At 36.5% G+C, this 22208-nt stretch overlaps 1 protein-coding gene and 1 pseudogene across 4 annotated transcripts in view; both read right to left on the reverse strand.

Annotated features, from left to right (window-relative positions):
* The window catches only part of SLC38A11 (solute carrier family 38 member 11), a 58608-nt gene that overhangs the window by 33070 nt on the left and 3330 nt on the right, over nucleotides 1-22208 (reverse strand). For all 4 annotated transcript variants that reach the window (XM_040475240.1, XM_040475239.1, XM_040475241.1 and 1 more), the window contains 4 exons: nucleotides 15298-15432; nucleotides 13811-13876; nucleotides 8727-8833; nucleotides 6467-6546 (listed from right to left, as the gene is read on the reverse strand). In XM_040475240.1, the coding sequence (XP_040331174.1) occupies nucleotides 6467-6546; nucleotides 8727-8833; nucleotides 13811-13876; nucleotides 15298-15432 (388 nt within the window). The remainder of the gene's footprint in view (nucleotides 1-6466; nucleotides 6547-8726; nucleotides 8834-13810; nucleotides 13877-15297; nucleotides 15433-22208) is intronic.
* Nucleotides 17006-18065, reverse strand: LOC121030639 (40S ribosomal protein S8-like; annotated as a pseudogene).

Genomic DNA, 22208 nt, shown 5'->3' on the forward strand with positions numbered 1-22208 from the left:
TCTGGCTTCTCACTGGAAATAACAGAGGGGTGAAAAACTCACTATGGCAGCCATTTAAAAAAATAATTGATGATGAGTAGAATACATTCTTAACACCGAGTAGCCTAAGCGGTTTCTCCAGCTCTGCTAGAGTGACTGGATGAATCTTTCCTGAGAATACATTGTCTTGCAGCTGTTTTTTCCTATTTTCATGTAGACTCAAGTCAAACAATGGATCTACTTGTTGCTTCATGTGAGCAATCTGTCTGGCAAAATGTACCAGTTCTAACACTGCTGCAGAACTTGGAATCAAATGGTATTTTAGTAAATCAGTTAGCTAATTTTGCTGGCATGGAAGTAGGCTTAGGAAATTTTTCTTTGACAGGGAATGTTTTTGCATGAAATTTTTATTGTCTCATGATAATTTTTACTGGCTCATTACTTCAAAATTATAGTTAATCTCCAAATTGAAGCAATTAAAAGCAGAAGGCACAAAGTTTCATTCATTTATTCCACTAATCATTCAACACTCTTTTGCTGCAATTTTAATTCTGTGTTAGGTTCTGTGCTGAGTCATGGGTATATGATGTGAAAAGAGCTAATGCAATCCTGTTCTCATGGAGCTTGCAATTATGGGAAAGGGATAAAATACACAAGAAAACATAAAATATGAAAAAAGATAATTTAACATATAGTGTGATTATTTCATTCCTATGCACGGATCCCTTCGTACTTTCCATGGAGAAACTTCTAAATATAACCAACTAAAATATTCATGTTCTGAACATACCTTTGTCTACCACACTTTCAGATCATAATCTCATCTCTGAAAAAATATGGGCATGAACATTCAAATGCCCTTCTCTGGTCTTCAGAATGTATCCATATTTTACTCTCCATACTTGATCTTATTGTTTCAAGAGGAAGAAGCATCCCAGTTCCTCGTCAGGGATTACTCTATATTTTAAATTCCAACTTTTCAAGATCTCCTGGGGTACTTGGTTCCATTTTTTGGCTCGACCTGTAACATGCTCAATATCTCCCATTGTAAAAACAAAAATGTATCTGTTAGAGTTCTTCCTGTCTCAAGCTACTGTTTTGCCATGTTACTTTCATTCATTGATGCTCTTAAAAAACAAAAAGAGGTGGGTATGTATTTGCCCAATTCACTTCCCTACCATTCACTTGCATCTTACTTTTCTCTAACCTGATGTCCACTAATATCATTTGACTGATGTTCCTAATGGTTACCAGTAACCTCCTGTCACCTGAGGTGGACATCCGTAGCTTGTATCATCCAGTGGCTACTCTCTTCTCCTGGCATCATTGCCTTGACTTCTTTTGGGACCACTTTTCCCTCTACTCTCAATCCATGTGCTTTAGTGGGAGTGACCCTATCCTTAGCATTAAGGGTAGGCATGTAACAAACACGAGCAAGTCAGCACAGGCTATGATGATAGAGTTTGGGATCATCACCAGTCCCCATTAGAGGCAATCAGAACTAACGGTGGAAGTAAGGTTGGAGGTAACCTAAAAGAGAAACCTCATTCTCTTTTCATGGACTGGGACTTGAATGGATGTAGGCTGGTTCTGCTACTGCCATCTTGTCACAATGAGGAGACAGCCTTTCAGAAACTGGAGCCAAAACAGGAAGCAAAGCCAAGAAGTGGGAAAAGAGAAACTGTGTCTGATTTCATTGATTAAACTGCTAAATACAATCAAATCTAATGACGGGAATACCTTTGAACTTTGTAGTTATGTGAGACAATAAATTCTCTTTTGCTTCAAGCAGTTAGGATTCTGTGGTTGCTGTCATTTGCAACAAAAAAGAATAATAATTTAGTCATAAAAAATCGATGGCTCGTATTTGACAGAACTAATCATTGCCTTTTTCAAAAATGCACTATTCCTCTGTCTTTACCCATTTTTTTCTTATCCTTCCTTTAATCCCATCCAGGTCCTCTTTATGTATAGCATCAAATTGTAGAATTTTAGGATCAGAATGGATAAGGGGCAAAGAAACTAATACATATTAAGATCCTTGAGGAAGGCACATTTCATATGCATAAAAGCCTGTTGAAAGTATGGACACACTCTTTGGAATTATGTTTGGAACACCACACTAATGATTAAACTGCTATAAAAGAGATGTTATATGAAGAGAAAATAGTTGTAAATTTGGACTGCATGCTATCATTTCCATTCTGAATGTAAACAATAGAATATTAATGAGACACAGAATGAAGGTTTTCATAGTGATAATGCCTCCAATGGTAGTTTGAAAAAAAAAAAAAGGAAGAACTGTCATCGCATTTTGATACTAGCACACTTTCTAGAAAGCAATTAAATTGCCTTGCCACCTCAGTTTTTAGAAAGCAAAAGGTTGGAAAATGCAATAAAAATGAACATGATTTCCAAAGAGAACTGAAAGTCATTGGACTATAAGATATTTGAAATCATATCAAAAAGCAGAATTTATAGCCTTATGAGTTATGAAAAAGGAAATTGAATCGTGTGTTTTATTTTTAAAACACAACAACTAAAAAGGTGTTTCCATAGTAACAAGGTCAATACCAGTAGCCATTACAGACCTTCCTCTTTGCTGATAGTGGGTTTAAAGATCTTTTCCAAATACCATTTTAAAAGCCCTATGAAAAAGTACAGCTTTTCTGATCATTCCTCTGAACCAAAAATGAGGAAAAACACACATGGAGTATTGAGTTTCTCATGTTTTATGGATTATAAGCATTTATGGTTGTCATATTTTCAGAAAGAAGCCTGCCTGACTAGCTATTATGCCAGCCCTCGAACATGGGATTTGATTAGCCTGATTATAAATCTGGACAAACAGAAGTTGTTTGCAGTAGTATTCAAACAGAAATAAAAGGCAGCACAATATTAGAAAAAAATACTTTTTTAACATCTAAATATTGAAAGAGTTAAGTAAATAATCCCTGTTATTAGAAAAATTGCAAAGGCTCAGATGAAGCATGATATCACCACTAGAGGAAGGTTAGAAAGATACAGACCACATTTTGTTTACAACAGAAATAAATAGCTCTTTGGCCATAAAATCAATTCATTTAGCGCCACCAGGAAATGGCCTCTCCTTCCTCTTTCCTTTGTATCAAGATACACTTGCCCATATGACAGTCATTTGTGCTGCCTTATCTTCCCCAATAACTTCGAGTCCCTTGAGAGTAGAGATATTTTCTCTTTGTATTCACAATAGTATCTCACATACGTTTTGCATTTAAAGAGTAACTAAAAAATAAGTAGAGAATGAATTGTGAAAAATAATGGCACAACAGTGCCTAAAATAACACAAAATCTATGGAGTATTTTTAGAAATGATACGTCAGTAAAAACGTATACTCGTGATTTAAATCTCTTTAAACCAAGAGGCTCTAGATCCTTGTTCACGGACTCAAAACTGTTAAATAATTAATTGTTTCCTAGACCAATTCCCTCAGAGTCTCTGCAGCTGGGGTCCTGGCATCAGTATTTTTGACAGCTACTCGGGTAAACCTAAAGCGATGCTAGAGTTGAAAATCATTGCTTTAAACTGTCTGCTGGGGCTCAATTAATGATTAATTTATTTGCCTCCAACTTTTAGCTGCTTGGTTTTTTTTCCTCAATATTGCCTCATAGTATTGTATTTGCCAAATCTATAAGACCTTTTTTTTTTTTTTTTTTTTTTTTTTGAGGGAGAGAGAGACAGCACACACACAAGCGAGCAGGGGAGAGGGGCAGAGAGAGAGAGAATCTTAACCAGACTCAAAGTTCAGCGCAGAGCCTGACACAGGGCTCAATCCCTGTGATCCTTGGGATCATGACCTGAGCCAAAATCAAGAGCCCAACACTCAACTGACTAAGTCATCCAGGCAACCCTATAAGGCCTTTTATTATAACCTAATAATTTATTCTCTAGAGTCACTTTTTATAATAAAAGCTCCAATTAAAAAAGTTCTGTCTTACACAGTTAAAAATGTTAACCAACAATTATCTATTGTATTCTGTTCAATATACTTATTAGTTTTTTGTTGCTGTAAATTCAGCTTCTGAAAAGCAGAGATGAATACAGTTGAATATAGTAGATACTAATCAATGTCAGTAGAATTTAATATATGATTTTGTGTTTTTATGCTTACCTTTCCTGGGCCTGGAATGCCTTTTACACTTTTATCTACCTGAAAAAATTCAGACTCATCTTTCAAAACACCCAGATCGTATCTTTCTTCCTTCAGGAAGCCCTTCCTGATTCAGTCAAACTATTAAGCCTTCTCTTCTTTGGCACTGCTACTGTGTTTATGCCTGTAGTTTGCACTTCTCCTACTGTACTGCCATTTCTTTTTCTTTTCTTCTTTTGTTTTTAAAATAAGCCCATTTGCACTACTTGATTGTGAACAACTTGCACCAGGTGCTGACTTATGCCTCTCTGCTCTTTTACTCTCAGGGTGTGGCAAAATAGCTAGAAACAATAGGCATTCAATAAGAGTTTACTAAATGGAAGAACGAATGTCCACATTGAAGTGAACTGGGGGCATTTCAAAACCACGATTTCTGAGGACTAAATTGTGTCTCCTTCAAAAATTCATATACCCCACATGATGGTATCTGGAGATGGGGACTTTGGGAGATAATTAGGTTTAGAGGAGGTCCTGAGGGCAGGGCCTTCTTGATGGGATTAGTGTCCTTATAAAGAGCTAAGTTATTGTTGATATTAGTATGTAAATGTTTGTGAAAATCATCTCCCAAATATACAAGTTACTTTAAAATAAAGCTAAGTAGTTTTTCTTTATCCGACTATATATGTTAAAGTTTATATAATAATTTTCAAAACCTTACTGAATATGGAATTTTTATTTGTTAAGATGCACATTTGGATTTTGAAATCCACTGAAATAAATATAAAAATTTTTAAGTTTTTTAAACTTTTATCTGTCTCATGCATAAGCTAGGTGTTTTCTAGAAGAGAGATACGAGTGCCATTCAGAATTTCCTAATACTGCGTCTGTGACTTGTTGAAATCAAATAAACATCTTGATCAGTTGAAAAAAAAAAAAAAAAGAGAGAGATACCAGAGAGCTTGCTGTCTCTCTCCCTCTCTGCCCTGTGAGGACACAGCAGGAAAGCAGCTTTCTGCAACCAGGAAGAGATCTCTCACCAAAACCTGACCATACTGACAGCCTCTAGAACTATGAGAAAATAACCTTCTGTTGTTTAAGAACCCCAGTCTACAGTATTTTGTTCCGGCACCCCAAGCTAATACAACTATGAACTGGGATTAAGTTATTTGATGAGAACATTAATATAAATGTTATATTAATACTTACGCTTACTTATGCTTTTTTATTTTAATCCTTTAAAAAATACATTTTTTCCCAAAGGAAAGGCTATATCAAATTCAATTAGACAAGATATTTCATAATTCCTCCCAAATAAATTAGAGGCATAATTTTGGTATTTTCCTGGTTGACTAAGAACCCAGACATCAGCACATGAAGTTGAAAATGATGTGATCTTTCAGAACAAATGATGTGATCTTCTTTGTAACAATTAATCAATAGGAAAGAATAAGTTATCTTGGGGACCTTGTTATCAAAGATAGTTATTTATCAGGATTCCTTTTTTCTCCCTCACAGGTTACATTCATTAAAGACCCAGTACAGTCTTTGTACTGTGCTATAGACACTGTCTTAAGTTAATTTTATTTTGTCTTAAGACCAATTTAAGCTTGTTTCATTCCAGCATTCTCTTTGGACTCTGGATAATAAACTCCCCAACCCTTATCTGGAGAATCTATTCGATAATCAAGGCATAAAAATGGAATTGTTTGAAATAGCAGTATCCATGCTTTGTCTTGTAGATAAGTGATATTTTTAAAACTTGGGGAACCAATACTAAGTTATCAACATTTTATTTGGCCAAATAACATTCAAAACAAATGAATGCTACTGTCAGCAATTAACATCAGTTCACAAGTGACAAAGCATCTTCACACAAATTAATTAAAGAATATAATCTTAGTAGAGAATAAAAGGTGGTTTTCAAAGTGACTATATTCCTGTAGTGGGGAAACATCTACTATATTCCTTATTCTCATTTCAGCCTATGTTGGTGAAACTTCGTTAAGGGCAAATTTCTCTCGGATAGATAAAAAGTTTCTGCCATTTACCATTTTTCCTCCTGAGTGCTGGACTTCATTCCTATTTCTCGCTATTCAAAACCCTTCCTTATTCTAATTCTTAGGACTGGCCATTAACATAAAAAGTAACTTCAGTTTAACCACATCAGCATGCAGGGTCCAGATGAAAAATGCCTGTCTACTTAGATGTAATTATTTTCTCTCATTTTGTCAAATACTAAAAATAAATAATGCTTCCAATGCCATGATTACTTTATACTTCAGTGTTTACAATATATTATATAAATATCTACTGAAGGCTGTAAATTAAAAACTAACCAAGATAGCAATAAAACTTACATGTATGGACTCAGTGAGACTACCCTTGCCATTACAATTCCAAGAATCAGAGTTGTTAAAACTGTAGAAAGAAGAGAGATCTGCAAAAGAAAATGTAAAGATGTTGTCAGTTTGGAAGAAAAATCGTTGTATTGAAAATATTAGGTGTTTCTCTTTTTACTTGCATAAACACATATACAGTTTTTGTTTACACAATCCTATAGTAGTTTATTCTTATAGACTGGTGTTGATAATCTCAGGCATGTAACTTTTTATCAGATCACAGTACTACTTTTCTTCTCAAAACAGGGGACAAGTACCATATATGAGTGCTCTAATCTTGCAACAGGGCTTTAAATGTTTTTAGTGGCTTACTGTATAGAATACAAAACTGGTGATTTTCATTCATGAAAGTGAAAGGGAAGTTGTTTTCTTTTTTCTTCAGGTCCTATTTTGGCGTTGGCTTGTGCTTTTTTTCTACCTATAATTACTTCTTCTGCTTCTGTCTTTACCTTCTCCTCTCCCTTTCAACATAAGACCCTCCCCACACATACTCACTTTCACACATTTTGGGTGTCCTCTCCCTTTTCCCTTCTATTCTCTAGCTCTGTTAGTCTATTTTTCCTATTTGGCTTTGCCCTTTGGTCTGTTTCTACAGTCTTTGCTTTTTCCCCTCTCTTCTGTCACTATTTCAATGGTTAAAATATAAACCGGTCTGTGTGTGTATGGGTTCTGTGCACTCAATATTAGATCTGTGTTTCTGCCCTTAATTTTTTAATGGATACACCCATTTTAGACTTCTTTCTCTAATAAGAGAAACATAATATGAAACTGCTTTTATTTCATTTGATTGTCATTAACCTTGTTTCCTGGGTTGTTAGTTTTTAACTAGAAAGAAGTGTATTATGAGTCCTCTGATCTACTGAGGAACAGGGATTTTAAATGACATTCCCCAGGTCACACAGCTAGAAGATGGCAGAGGGAGAATTCAAATGCAAGCATCCTGACTCCAGATCAGGACTCCTAACTACTGTGCTTTGCTCACTGGGAGGTTTATTTAAATATTTCAATATGAATCTTTTAAAGGGAATTTAGGGAAAATGTCCAGGTATTAATAATATGATAGAATGTTAGCTTTCTTTTCATGAATGCCCAGCCTTCTGCTCTCAGAAAATAACATTTACATCTATAACATGTGAAATGGAAAATTGTTCAGCCATTTAAAATTTTTCACAAAAAAGCTCTTGTTTATTTCTGGAAGTCTGTTAGGGAATGAAGGTAGAGTGGTCAGGATACTTTGGAATATCATCTCCACTCTCAGCTCCATCCGGAAGGACTGTGGGTAACAGGACCCATAACATGATCCTTATGGAAGGATCCATAACTACAGATAGACATGAAACATCACACTAAGAAGTAAAATTCACTCAAGTGTTGAACTCTTCAAATTAGAACATAAAAAATATATAAATAACTCTCTTTAAAAATGATTCATCAGAATGCTTGGCAAAATATAGCTATAACACCAATAATATTTTGCATAAAATACAAACACTCCTTGAGAGTAATGAAATGAAAATATAAGTAGATAAAGGCTAACCCATGCAGATGAGCGTATATGGTGAGAGGAATAATTACTTGTTTGGTTTCACTGGAAATAAATCATAATTTCTCTTTAGCGATAAGAATCATACACAACGGCCAAATTCTCATGAATCAATCAACATACTGACATTTAAATTCACTGGATGAAACACATCGTAGTTTACTAAAAAATTTTTAGCCAATGAAGTGAGTTATCCTTACTTCTTAAACTTAGTCTAACTTTAAATTGTTTGAACTACTATCTGTAAAAATGATAGAACATTTTTTCAGTAAATTAGACTTGTGCAAGTATAATTCTTTTTATTTTCTAAATTGAAAGTATGCTGTCTGCTTTCAGAGTATCTACCTTAAAAAAAGGAAAGTAAAGAACATATTTATTTCATAATCATTATTTAACCATCAATTCCCACAAATAAGATTAATATTCAAGCACAGTTTACCCTAGTATAATTATAAGTAAACTAAAAGAAACTAAGATAAATATAATTAAGAACTTGGCCATATAGAAGATAGTTTCACACAATTAGTACAGGTAACAAATTATACTTCAGTACCTTTTTATTTTTAAAATATAATTTATTGTCAAATTGGCTAACATACAGTGAGTAAAGTGTGCTCTTGGTTTCTTGTTTCTGCTCTTGGTTTCAGTCTGCACCTTTTAAAATGTAAAAGTTACCTTTCCAAGCTTGGCTATATCACGATACAAGGACAAAGGCAGAGTAAAGGCAGCCGTGGAAAGCACAATAAGGAAGTGGCGACCAATAAACAAGTTTGCAGGGTCAACTAAAACACAACAAATATTATAAAATCTTTATGGGTAAGAGTAACACACCAGGGATACAAGTAATTAGCCAAATACTTAATTGCAAAAATAACTCAACATTAAATGTTACCTAAATGACAAAGATTTTGAGTAAATAAATCCCATAAAATCATGTAAAAATAGAAATTATTCACAAAAATATAAATACAAAATAACTTAAGGATGAACCTATAGTTCAAATAATCTTTTAAAAAAATTTAAGGTTTGTTTATTTATTTATTTATTTATTTATTTATTTATTTATTTATTTATTTTAAAGTTTTCATTTATTTTTGAGACAGAGAGAGACAGAGCATGAGCAGGGGAGGGGCAGAGAGAGAGAGGGAGACACAGAATCTGAAGCAAGCTCCAGTCTCTGAGCTGTCAGCACAGAGCCTGAGACGGGGCTTGAACTCACAGACTGTGAGATCATGACTTGAGGTGAAGTCGGATGCTTAAACGACTGAGCCACCCAGGCACCCCTTAATGTTTATATTTGAGAGAGAGAGAGAGAGAGAGAGAGAGAGAGTGAGAGAGAGAGAGAGAGTGTGTGAGTAGGGGAGGGGCAGAGAGAGAGGAAGACACAGAATCTGAAGCAGGCTCCAGGCTCTGAGCTGTCAGCACAGAGCCTGACACGGGGCTCAAACTCATGAACCATGAGATCACGACCTGAGTTGAAGTTGGACGCTCAACCAACTGAGTCACCCAGACACCCCTAGTTCAAATAATCTTTTATTTTTCATTCAAATCATTTTGATAGCCTTCTAGTCAGTTTTCCTGCTTTACCTTTCCTTTGTCCCCCTAGAGTATACTTTTAACCCAGAAAGTACAAAGATCCTTCCCAAAGGTTAAACACATGATGTCACTGTTGGTTCAAAACTCTCTAATGGCAAATCCCTTCAATAGGAAGTAAGCTACATGAGGACAGGGCATGTTCTGAGGATTTTTCTTTTTTTTTTTAATTTCAGTATTCTAGAGAGACGTGAACAGTAAAACTTAACATTTCAAAAATCAAGCTTTAGGTAAAGATATTCTATTTCTACACTTTTGTTGAGAAGCAGTGGTCTCCCTGAAGAAAAGTCGACAGAAACAACTTGTGTAGACAAGTCTTTGGGAAGCTCTGCAGAAACCAGTATATACTGCAGACTCTTGGCTATCATAATGAATAAATAATTGTGTGTGTGTGTGTTGGGGGGGGGTGTACGTGCACACGTGTGCCTGTCATCAAATACAAGCAAAAGTTGTAAACATAAAATAAAACATACTTGCAAGGGTTTATATCATTTTAAAGCTGTGCTAACCATAGTGTTAACTTCAGGAGCTATATATCCATTCCAAGGAAGACACCACTGCTTAAATATTTGAGCTCATATTGAATTCTTTCAGAGACCCTACCATTAGGTTTTTTAAAGGTCCCCAGTGATACCAAGTCTTTGTTCATTAATTTGTACAAAGTCTAAGGTCTATAGAATAAGTGAGTGAGTGTGGTTAAAAAAAAAAAAAAAAAAGCTATTACTGGGAAAAGTGAGACTCATTTTTAATTTTCTCATATGGCTAATTAACTTACAGGGAAGTTCTAAGATGCAATTTCAAAGTGGTATAAATATACACACAAACACACACACGTACATACTGTAATAAAAAATAATCATGAATATTTGTTTAACTCAGACATAATTAAACAATTATCATAAAGTTGTGAAATCAAAATACTAAAACAGGAAGTTCAAGTTCCTGAACCCTGATCTCAACTACTTACATATTTCTGGTGAACATAATTTGAATTAAATTATTTGCATATCTGTTTCTGTTTACCCTTTCAAATAGTTTGCTCTACTAATATGTTTGGTAGAAAGTATAGGTTCTCTTCACTAGGAAATTTTAAGTCTTTAAAAAATACTGAAATAGAATCCTATGAATAGCAGAGACAAACCTAGTAACAAAGGCTCTCTATTACCATAAAGGACATTTTTTAATAAGGATCTAATGATGAGATCTATTATTTATACTGATCTTTTAACAAAAATACACCTGAATAAGTATTTTAAGTGTTTAAACTATAGTAAGATTTTTTTAAGTCTATTTATTTTGAGAGAGAGAGAGAGCACAAGCAAGGGAGCAGCAGACAGAGAGGGAGAGAGAATCCCAAGCAGGCTCAGCACTGTCAGCATAGGGACTAACGTGGGGCTTGATCCCAGGAACCGTAAGATCATGAGATGAGCTGAAATCAAGAGTCAGGTATTAACTGACTGAGCCACTCAGGCACCCCTAAACTATAGTAAGATTTTTGAGAAATTTCAAAATCATCTAAACATACAAATTCTTATACCAACATTTCTTACTACTTTCACTTGTATCAAGAACCAAAGCTTTGGTTATCTGAGAGAAGTATAAGCAATTCCCACTTGCCAGTCTAAGATATTGGTAATATATTTCAGGGGAAAAAATACAGCTAAGGATTTTATCTACTTCTAAAAGTATTTTGGCATCACCTTATACTTTATAAAATATACAAACAAGGCACACATTATAAAATATTCCATTCAACAATGATAAATAAACTGTGATAAGGGGCACCTGCGTGGCTCAGTCGGTTGAGCATCCTACTTCAGCTCAGGTCATGATCTCATGGTATGTGAGTTCAAGCCCCGCGTCAGGCTCTGTGCTGACAACTCAGAGCCTGGAGCATGTTTTGAATTCTGTGTCTCCCTTTCTCATGGCCCCTCCCCCATTCATGCTCTGTCTCTCTCTCTCTCAAAAATAAATAAACAAAAAAATTTTAAAAAACTGTGATAAGAATAAAGTGTGTTCTTTGCTATGTGGCCTATTTTTTTAAATTCATTTTTGATTATTAAAAATTTAATAACCAGGGAGGGAGGTTCAAAGGGAACTTTAGCTTTGTAGAAGGTGTTTTATTTATATGAAGAGTATATATCCATATACTATGTATAACTAAAAAACAACAAAAATGTGATCGAAATGTTTCTCTTTTGGGGAAATTTAAATTAATTTTGGTCTATTTTGTTGTACAGCTGATATTATACAGGAGAATACTGAACTACCATCAAAGCAAATAGGATAGGTATCTATAATTTGATATAAAAGTGTGTCCCTACTATACTACTAAGAGAAAAAGCACATTATAGAATAAGTTGTATAGTATTATCTTAGTCATGTGAATATCTGAAGTCATACATATTCTTAAGACTCTGGAGGTATATGTTAAAAAGGAAGGGAGGAAGGAAAGTAGGGAGAAAGTTGTTGGAAGAATTGTCCCTACCTGGTTTTCCCCAAACAAAGAAATTATGGGTATGTTCTATCTCCTCTATTTTGTCTGTGTTTTCTATTATTTCCTAGTAAATATATATATATTTTTCAAATAAGAAAATAAAGTGATAAAAAGATTTTTCTAAATTAATATATGCTCCTTTGAAAACGTAAAATGTAACAAAGGAAACGAAAAAATCTTCATGAATCCAATTAAAAGATAATCACAGCTGACATGTGAATGTATTTTTTCTTGTTTTTTCCCTTAGTTGTTGATGAAAATAGAAAGTTTACATAATTAGGTCACATTTTATACACGGCACTCTTCCACTCACATGATCTCAGTTTATGAAAACATGATTTGTAGGCTGGGGGCCAGAACAGAAGCTGCTGGTAAGAGCTAACAGTGTTGGGTAAGCCTGCTATCTGCCAAGGACTGCCGGTATTACCCCTGTTGTTTCACACAATTCTATGAAGCAGGTGGTACTCTACTTCGTAATTTAGAGATGAAGAGACTAGAACTCAGAAAGGGCATTAACCTTCTCAAGGCCACACAGCCAGCAAACAGTGTGTCTGTGATTTGATGGTCAAGTCTCCCTGATCTCCGTTTCCACTAAACCCTGTGAAAGGAGTAGGTGTGATTTCTAGTTTTAGGTTTTGTTTTCTTTCGGTTTGTATGTGTGTAGGATGAGTGATTCAGCACTGAGAGGAAAGGTGCATCTGCATCGCTGTCAACGATGATAACAACTGTAGAGTTAGGTCACCATGAACTGAGGATTATGTGGCTTGGACGGGAAGCTCTTCAAGACAAAAAGACTCGTGACCTCTAAGTTATTTAACGCGCCATGATATAGTGCAAGGTCAAACAGGGAGTGGGGTTGTGGCACATGTTGAAAAGGTCTGCTTGAAATGTTCATAGTGGTTTTTCAATATCAGGCCAAATGAAACAACCCAAATGTCCCTCAACTAGGTGACAGATAAACTGCTGTACATCCATATGATGAAACACTCCTCAGCAATAAAAAAAGAGCAAACTACTGATACACCCCCAAACTTGGATGAATCTCAAATGCATTATATTCAGTAAAGGATGCCAGACTTGAAAGTCTACCTATATATGATGCTGTTTATCTGGCATTCTGGGTAAAGCAAAACTAGGGAGAGAAATCGTATAGTGGTTACCAGGAGCTGTACATGAAGGAGGGTTTGACTACATAGGGAAATAAGGAAAAATTTTTTGAGGGGATGGAATTGTTCTGTATTTTGACTGTGATTATGGATATATGGCTATGCATTTGTCAAAACTCACTGACCTATACATTAGAAAGGGCTAATTTTACTGTATTAAATTGTATCTTAATACAAATAATGGGGGGAAAGTCAGCTTGCTTATTTAAGAAACAGCATAGTAAAAACAGTACATGAAAAATGTTACTACAGAGAGTTGGTGATATGTAGCACAAGATTTTTAAAATCCAAAGTATTCTATGAATAGCAATGATATCCTTTATATAGCTAAATAAGAACTAAACTGTCTATAAAGGTAGATTAATACTTTAGCATCAGAATGGATCATGGATATTGCTAGATATCTGAAGTCATCCAATTCTTCCACTTGCAAATATTTTGCTTGTAAGTTATTATGAACAACATTAACTATGAATAATACATAAATAAATATATTGACTCACCTCCTGGGATTCTTTGGAAAACTTTACTCAAAGTATCTCCAGTTATTATGTTGTAACTTATCATGGCTAAAAACATAATTAAAATAATACAGTTACTGATAAGCCATCGCATATCTCATCTTGAATAAAATTTTGTTTTGCATTTAGCAGTGTTTTCTCCAATTTTTTATTTAAATTCCAGTTGGTTGACGTACAGTGTAATAGTAGTTTCAGGTATAGAACTTAGTGATTCATCACTTATATACAACACTTGGTGCTCATCACAACAAGTGCCTTCCTTGATACCCATCACTGATTTTCAAAGTAATGTTATTCCCAAATATTGGCATACTCCTACATCTTTCAAATATGTATTGTGATTATGAATATGTACAACTTCAAAAATAACTAGATAACAGATTTATGGGAGAATATAAATTTGTATTACAAAAACATTTTCACCTTACAAATCGATTCTTTTCCAGACAGAACACCTTTAAATAATAGTGAGTTTTGGTAGTCATTTAAAATGTGATTTGTTGGACACCTGGGTGGCTCAGTCGGTTAAACATCTGACTTCAGCTCAGGTCATGATCTCACTGTTTCCAAGTTCGAGCCCCGCATCAGGCTCTGTGCTGACAGCTCAGAGCCTGGAGCCCGCTTAGGATTCTGTGTCTCCCTCTCTCTCTGCCCCTCCCCCGCTCATGCTCTGTCTCTGTTTCTCTCTCTCTCTCAAAAATAAACAGTAAAAAAATTTTTTTAAATTAAAATTAAAATGTGATTTGTTTTGTTACTAAAGTTCAGTTTCCAAACATGTTTTCTGTAACACATGCATTGCTCAAAACAAGGAACAATAATAGAAAATTGTGAAGGCTCCCAAATACCCCCTCATTTTAAAAAATAAGATTTGGGGGAAATAATAGTCTTAGCCTTCCATGAAGACATAAGGAGCTACTGGTTTGAACAATAGCTTCTATATTACTGATTTTAAAAATCAAGTCAATTTGACCACTGGTAAACGTTAACAATGCACCTAAGAAGACATGCTCACCAGTATGGCACAAATTTTAAATTGCATGTTGGCCTTGTTTGTACACGGCTTCCACAGACCCTTAGGTTTTCAAAAAATGTATTTCAGCTTTAGAAGAAATCTATTATTTCACCTATTCACTTTTGTTTTTTTATTATTTTGTTAAATGTTTACTTTTGAGAGAGTGTGCGAGGGGGGCGGGGCAGAGAGAGGAGCAGGCTCTGTGCTGACAGCAGAGAACCTGATGCGGGGTTCAAATTCATGAACCATGGGGCTCAAACTCATGAACTGTGAGATCATGACCTGAGTTGAAGTAGGATGCTTAACTGATTGAGCCACCCAGGTTTCCCTTACCTATTCACTTTTAATCTACTATTAAAGCTATTTTCTTCAAAAATAGTTGTATGCTTATGAAATAATTCCAATATTCATTGTCACCTTACCTATGAGGATATACCTGTAAAAGGAATCAACTTACCTATAAAAGGATACAAAAACTGAAGAACAGAGAGGAGGAGATATCCCGGAAAGCCAAAGGTTTTATTGACCAAAGACTGGTAAGTGTCTGTTCCAGAGAGGGCCCCTCCTTTTATCAATAAAACAAGGGAAAAGTCTGTGGCAAAAAAAGCAATTAAACAATGTCAGATTGCATTTAATACACAAGTTTTAAAAAATATTTTGACTTAAAGACTTCAAAGAAACTTTTTGAAGAGTTTAATTTAATGCCACAGTAGATTGGCATGGCAAGGCTCACTTTCTTCTCATAAAACATTACCTTTCATGAAACAGTACTATTTCCAGTCATATATTTTTCAATTGAGATGCAAATACACTTAACATATCTGTGCAATGACCTGGACAGAAGGAAGTATGCAGACTAGAAACAAAGCATCAGTTTTCCATTTTACTTTCCTAACCTAACCAATGTAACGACTTTTAACAGGATGTGGCTCAACTGTCCAAGCAACAGAATGTAGGTAATCAAATATTTCATAGACATTCAATGTGTGAAAACCAAGAATGAAAAATGATGCAAGCATTCAGGAAAAAAAAAATAGATTGAGGAGAATCAGATCATTTGTTTTATAACAAAGTACAAGTAGGAACTTTATTTTACAGTTATTGTGGTTAAGAGAGAACTCGAAGAATTTTTTTTGTAATTTATATTTTAAAGATTTAAGCTCTTGGGGCGCCTGGGTGGCGCAGTCGGTTAAGCGTCTGACTTCAGCCAGGTCACGATCTCGCGGTCCGTGAGTTCGAGGCCCGCGTCAGGCTCTGGGCTGATGGCTCAGAGCCTGGAGCCTGTTTCCGATTCTGTGTCTCCCTCTCCCTCTGACCCTCCCCTCCCCCGTTCATGCTCTGTCTCTCTCTGTCCCAAAAATAAACGTTGAAAAAAAAATTAAAAAAAAGATTTAAGCTCTCATTTTAGAGTTGGATTTGAAGACACAAATATATAGAAATTATACAATTAAAAGTTGATCTCTGTTTCCTTCCCCCCCCCACTTAAATCAATGTTTTTTGAATACTAAATGAATGACATTGAAGGTGCATTGGGTACCCAGCTATGTACAGGGTATGATTCTTGTTCTTTCTCTTCTCTTGCTCATGCTTCCAGCACAGGTGGTTTTTTTTATCCCTTAAGTAATTTGGAAATGCATTAAAATACAAAGGAAAAAACAGAAATCATTGCAATATGCTTTCCACCTTGATTCCCTCCAACATTCTTGAATCTTCTTTCAACAAATTCACCAGTAAGCTCCAAGTGGATAAATCCAACTGACGCATCCTAAATCTTAATCTAACTTGCTATTTCAGTAGCAAGTTTTTTCTTTTATTAAAACTTTTTAATGTTTATTTACTTTTGAGAGAGAGAGAGACAGAGACAGAGCACAGGTGGGGAGGGGCAGAGAGAAAGGGAGACACAGAATCCTAAGCAGGCACCAGGCTCTGCGCTGTCAGCACAGAGTGGGATGCGGGGCTTGAACTCATGAACCGTGAGACATTGAGCTGAGCCAAAGTGGGACACTTAACCAACTGAGCCACCCAGGCGCCCTAGCGATTTTTTTGTTTACCATTCCCCTCTTCCTCAACCACCTTCCCTTGGCCTTTGTGACTTCACTTTCTTTTGGATTTCCTCCTACCAATTTTTTTTTTTTTTTGGACAGAACAATAAACATGACCAAAGATAGGAAGCAGGAAGATTTATTTGCCTTTCCGAGCTTTGATTTTCCTCAGATACAACTTTAGCTTCTTGTCCCCTTGCACATAGCCACCTACTCCACCACACTGTCTGGTCTTGAAGCGACGTATGCAAGGAGCTTGCCCTGCTGGAACCGTTCCTTCAGAATACCGTTGATTTGGGCATTTTTTTCCTTTAATCATATTTCTTCTGAATTTTCTTTGATTGTTTTTTGTTTAAAGCTTCTCAGGAGTCAGGTTGGTCCCCTTCTTGCAGCACAGGGACAGTGCACAGTAGGACTCCTACCACTGTCATAGGGTGTGCTGTCAATGAGCACGATACAGTTATTCACCAGGGTTTTGGTGCTGACCAGTTCGTTGTTAGATGCATTACAGACAACATCAATAATTCTTGTTTTGCATGTACAACACTGGGAGCCTCAGAAGAAGTTCCCCATGGCCAGTCTCAAGGCACGGTCCTGCCTTCCCCAACATGGACTGTGTATATGTGGCAGGGCCAATCAGGGTTTGCAGCGGGCATCCCAGCTCATACTTCTGCTTCTTGTAGGGCTTTCTCTTGCCCCCTGTCTTGTGCTTGTGCCACTTGTCCCCAGAGATGCGCATTGCTCTGAGCGCTGACTGCAAAAGAGCGGATTTTGTCCTACCTTTTGACCAATCACACAGTTTTTTGTTTTCTGTTTTTTTGTTTGTTTGTTTTTACCAGTTTCTTTCACTCTGTTTAAAACCTGGATTCTTGGGACTTTTTTCTCACTCCTCAAAATGAACTACTGTGATCTTACTCATGCCTGTGGCTGTAATTTTCATACAGCTGTTATTAACCACCATCATTGTATCTCTAAACCAGTCTCCTCCAAACTCCAATTTCTATATCTAGCTGGCTAATAAACATTTTACCTCGGACATCTCATAGACATCTTTGTTTTTTGTAATGCCCAAATGTTAATTTATAGATTTGTTCTGGAACCTGCTTCTCCATCTATATTTTTCCAAATTATTAACAATATCAGTAGAAATTTGAGAATCACCATAGACTTCTCATTACCCATCACCTGCTATATTCTTTTGGTCACCAAGTCCATTAACTATTGCACCATAAATTATTCAACAGTATCCTCTCATTTCTAATCTCTAATATGTTTTATTTGAGGGCTTAGGCTTTTATCATTTCTTTCCTTGATTACTGCAAAAACTCCTAATAGTTCTCCCATCCACCCATCTGGCCCCTCTTCAAGATACTTTTGACATGCCTTCCCTACCAAGATTTTCTTGACGTCTTCCCTCTACCAGATGGACCTGACCACAGCATACACCTGATCATGTCTTCTGCTTAAAATCCTCCCGGGGAATCCTCTAATGCTTTTGGATTAAAAAATCCTTTTCATGAGGCAGAAAAAATTACTTATTAGCTGCGTGATCTTGGGTGAAAGACTTGATTTTTCTCGAGTCTCAGCTGTAAAGTAAGACAATACACCAAACCTTGAAGAGTCTGTGAGGATTATGATATTTAAATGTCTACCACCATGCCTAGCATGCTATTACAGGCTAAATGAACGGGAATTTGTGCTACTTTTGGTTATTTTCTATAGGCTGCATGTGGTGGTGGAGAAAGCTCTGTATTTGGAGTCTGATAACAATAATGATAACAGCCAGAAAAATACTAGCAAATACTTTCACAGCACTGTTTTCTGTGCCAGGCTTTTTCCTAAATGCTTTATGCATATTAACTTGTTTAATTCTCACAACAACTCTAAGCAGGTGCAATTATTACCCACCGCCTTTAAAAGACGAGAAAAGTGAGCCACAGAAGGGTAAGCAAATTGCTGAACTTCACAGGGTTAGAAAGGAAGAGTCAGGACTCAGATCCTGGTTGTCTGGCTCCAGAATCCATGCACTTAGTCAAAGTTACAATTTTCTTGTCAATAACTGCTAACCTGGGGCAAGTCTTTTAACCTATCAAAGGCTCAATTTCCTTCTCTAAAAGAGTAGAACATACTCCATGAAGTAGAATATCTACTTATGAAGGATTAAGAACAGTGGCTGCATTACGCTTAGGATCCAGCCAGTCCGCAGGAAGCAGTAATGATGATCATTACATGGGAGCCTTCATAAATGCCTCTGCAAACCTCTAACTTCATCTCTCTCCCCTTCGAACATCAACCCTATGCTTTAGCCAGATGGAATCACTTACACAGCTTCCTTTTGCACTTCCACATTTCCCTCTGCTTAGAGTACCCTTCCATTTTCTTTGCTCACTCATCAACAGTCAGTGGAGGTGTCTCTTCATTCCCAAAATATGACTGCTCCTTTGAGACTGGGTTAAGTGCCAGCATCCGTATCATAATGCACATATTTATGTATTTTTATTATGGCATTTTCATAAAGTATTATAATTCTATGTCTTTGTCTGCCAGACACAACATCGTGAGCTTCATACAGGCAGGAATAATGTTCTTCATTGGTATAATGACAGCAGTTCTCACTAAATATTTGTTGAATGAATTAATATAGCAGGATTGCTAGATGTCTCCATAACTGATCAAAATTCAATGTAATAAATGGCCTAATGAGTCTATTTAAAAATATTCTAAAATCACAAAAGACATAGAAATTAATTATATTGCCTTTGTTTAAAACCAGGAAAGGCTTCACAGAGGAGTTGAGTAAGCCTTGGAGGATATATAGTATTTCACCAGGTAGAGAAGAAAAAGAATGTCAAGCAGGGAGACTATCCATGGGAAGGCAGCATGACAGCACAATCTGCAGAGGATGGAATATTCCAGAATAGCTAAAACATAACTTCTACACATGGTAATGTTCGTGACAATGTGAAAGAGATGTTAGATTAGTTGGAGATGAAACTAAAAATTCAGATTGTGGCTGAGCTATAAAGGAATTTGAATGCAATATTTTTTTTCTGTTGTCATTATGCAGTCTTTAAATATACTGCATGCAAATTTTAGATAAATCCATGAATGAGTCTATGTTATCCAACATAAAAATTTTCTTTTAAATCAGTATGTATGTTTGAAAAATAAAAATTATTACACTCTAATCAACAAATATAAAAATCTTAAAAAAAATTAAACTAAAGCATTTGTTGTAAATATTTACAATTTGTTTTTATTTCCCAACATTTCAAAAGCATGAAAACAGAAAAACTACCTCCTAGCTGGACATATCTCATTAGAGGCCTTAAAAAGAAGAAAAAAAAAAAGAATAATTATAAAGAAAAACAATTGTGTAATTACAGTGTCAATTTATTTTTTTAAGTTCATTTTAAATTTATTTATTTTTGAGAGAGAGCGTGAGAGCATGTGTGCAAGTGGGGGAGGGGCAGAGAGAGAGGGAGACACAGAATCTGAAGCAGGCTGTGCTGACAGCTCAGAGCCTGACATGGTGCTCGAACCCACAAACTGTGAGATCATGATCTGAGCTGACGTCAGAGGCTTAACCAACTGAGCCACGCAGGCACCCCTTATCTATTTTGAAAGAGAGAGAGAGAGAGAGAGAGAAAGGGAAAGAGAATCCCAAGCAGGCTCTGCACTGTCAACAGACGGATTGGGGGGATGTGGGGGGTGGGGTAGGGCTTCAAATGACAAACCGAGAGATGAGAAATTGTAACCGGAGCCAAAATCAAGAGTCAGAAGCTTAACTGACTGAGCCACCCAGGGGCCCCTACAGTGTCAACTGAAAGAAAAATTCAGTATTATATTCTACTTGTAGATTTTCCTCTTCAAGGCCTAATTAAAAAATAAAAGGAATCACAGTCTGTAATTTTTTTTTTTGCTTCTGTGTGGTCATCCTTTATTCATCAAAGTTACTTAAATATTTTGATCATGCAACTGAATAAGAGTAACTAATTTCTACTGATTAGTAACTTTGCAATATATGGCTTTGCAAAAGGCTGTTCACAGTCACTGCTACAAGTTTATGCATGGCATTAGTTGAGACAGTTATTCACATTATGATTTATTTATGTATAATGTGATTTGGCTTGGGTAAATTGTCAATTCTCAAGTATTTAATTCTTAGGTGATATATATTTTTTAATTTTTTTTTTTATCTACTGGCTTACAGTGTGTGTAAATGTTTACAGTGCGCTTAAATAATCCACGGTTATTATGCCTGGGTGGAAATTATTTGTCAGTGATGACTGACTGGGAAACAGGAAATTAAAAACGACAAGAGTAATCCTTGAATGGGATTTTTTAGTGTGATGAATGTTCTCATGAATAGAATGCAATTTTTAAACACCAGAAACTCTGAATAAGCACAACATTATGGGTCCCATGGGTTACTCAGTTTTGGGTCTTAAGCTACAAAATAAGAGCTTAGAAGCTCAAAGCAGCTTAGGTTTAGGGAGAGCAGGTGGTGAGAAGAAAGCAGGGAGGGAAGCAGCCCAGTGCTCCTGCAGCTACTGTGGTAACTACCGTGTGCTTTACTCTCTCTTCCTCAGCCTGAGGGAAAAAAGAGTTAAAGGCTGGTCTTGGAAACCTGAGATTTTGTGAGGGGATGGCATCTTGGGCTCCAGAAGCAGAGCTGACCAGAGATTCCTGGGCATGGGATTTGAGGGAGTGCCCTCGAGAGATGGGGAAGAACAGGACAGGGGAAGGGAAACAGCTCAGCCAGCGCATGGTCTCAGGTGAAGACTATCCTCAGCCCAATCCCTGTGGTGGAGGCCCTCTGGAGCTACACCTGCAACACTCACTGGTGTCTCCCGGAGGCTGGGAGGTCAGCTTTTGTGTTCCTACCAGTCAGTCATTGGCCAGAGACTGGGCATCATTACCTCACAGGAAGGTGGCCCCATCGAGAGCCAGGTCAACTGAAGAAACAGACAGCTGAGGAGTTCTGCATTGCCCGGTAAAAGGCATCCAAGTGACCACACACAGCAGCCACCAACCAACAGCCACCGCAAGTGGGTATCTGGTTTTGATCACTGCCTCTTTCACAGTGACCCTAAGGTAGAGGAAGGACCCTGTGGTTGTCATGAGGTGAGTTGGGGGGGTGGCGGGTAAAAGGGCAGGGATGAGAACAACAGGAAGAGGAGGTGAGTATGAGTTGTAAAGTAGCAGAACGTGAGTGTGAATGAACATGTTACATGAAAAGGGGGAAGCAGAAGAGAAGTGATAGAGAAGCACCTTATTGCTGCCCTCTAAGATAGTGGTAGCAGGGAGCCTGGGCAGGCACCGT

The sequence above is a fragment of the Herpailurus yagouaroundi genome, unplaced genomic scaffold (assembly GCF_014898765.1).
Source record: "Herpailurus yagouaroundi ecotype Mexico unplaced genomic scaffold, PumYag 140, whole genome shotgun sequence".
NCBI lineage: Eukaryota > Metazoa > Chordata > Mammalia > Carnivora > Felidae > Herpailurus > Herpailurus yagouaroundi.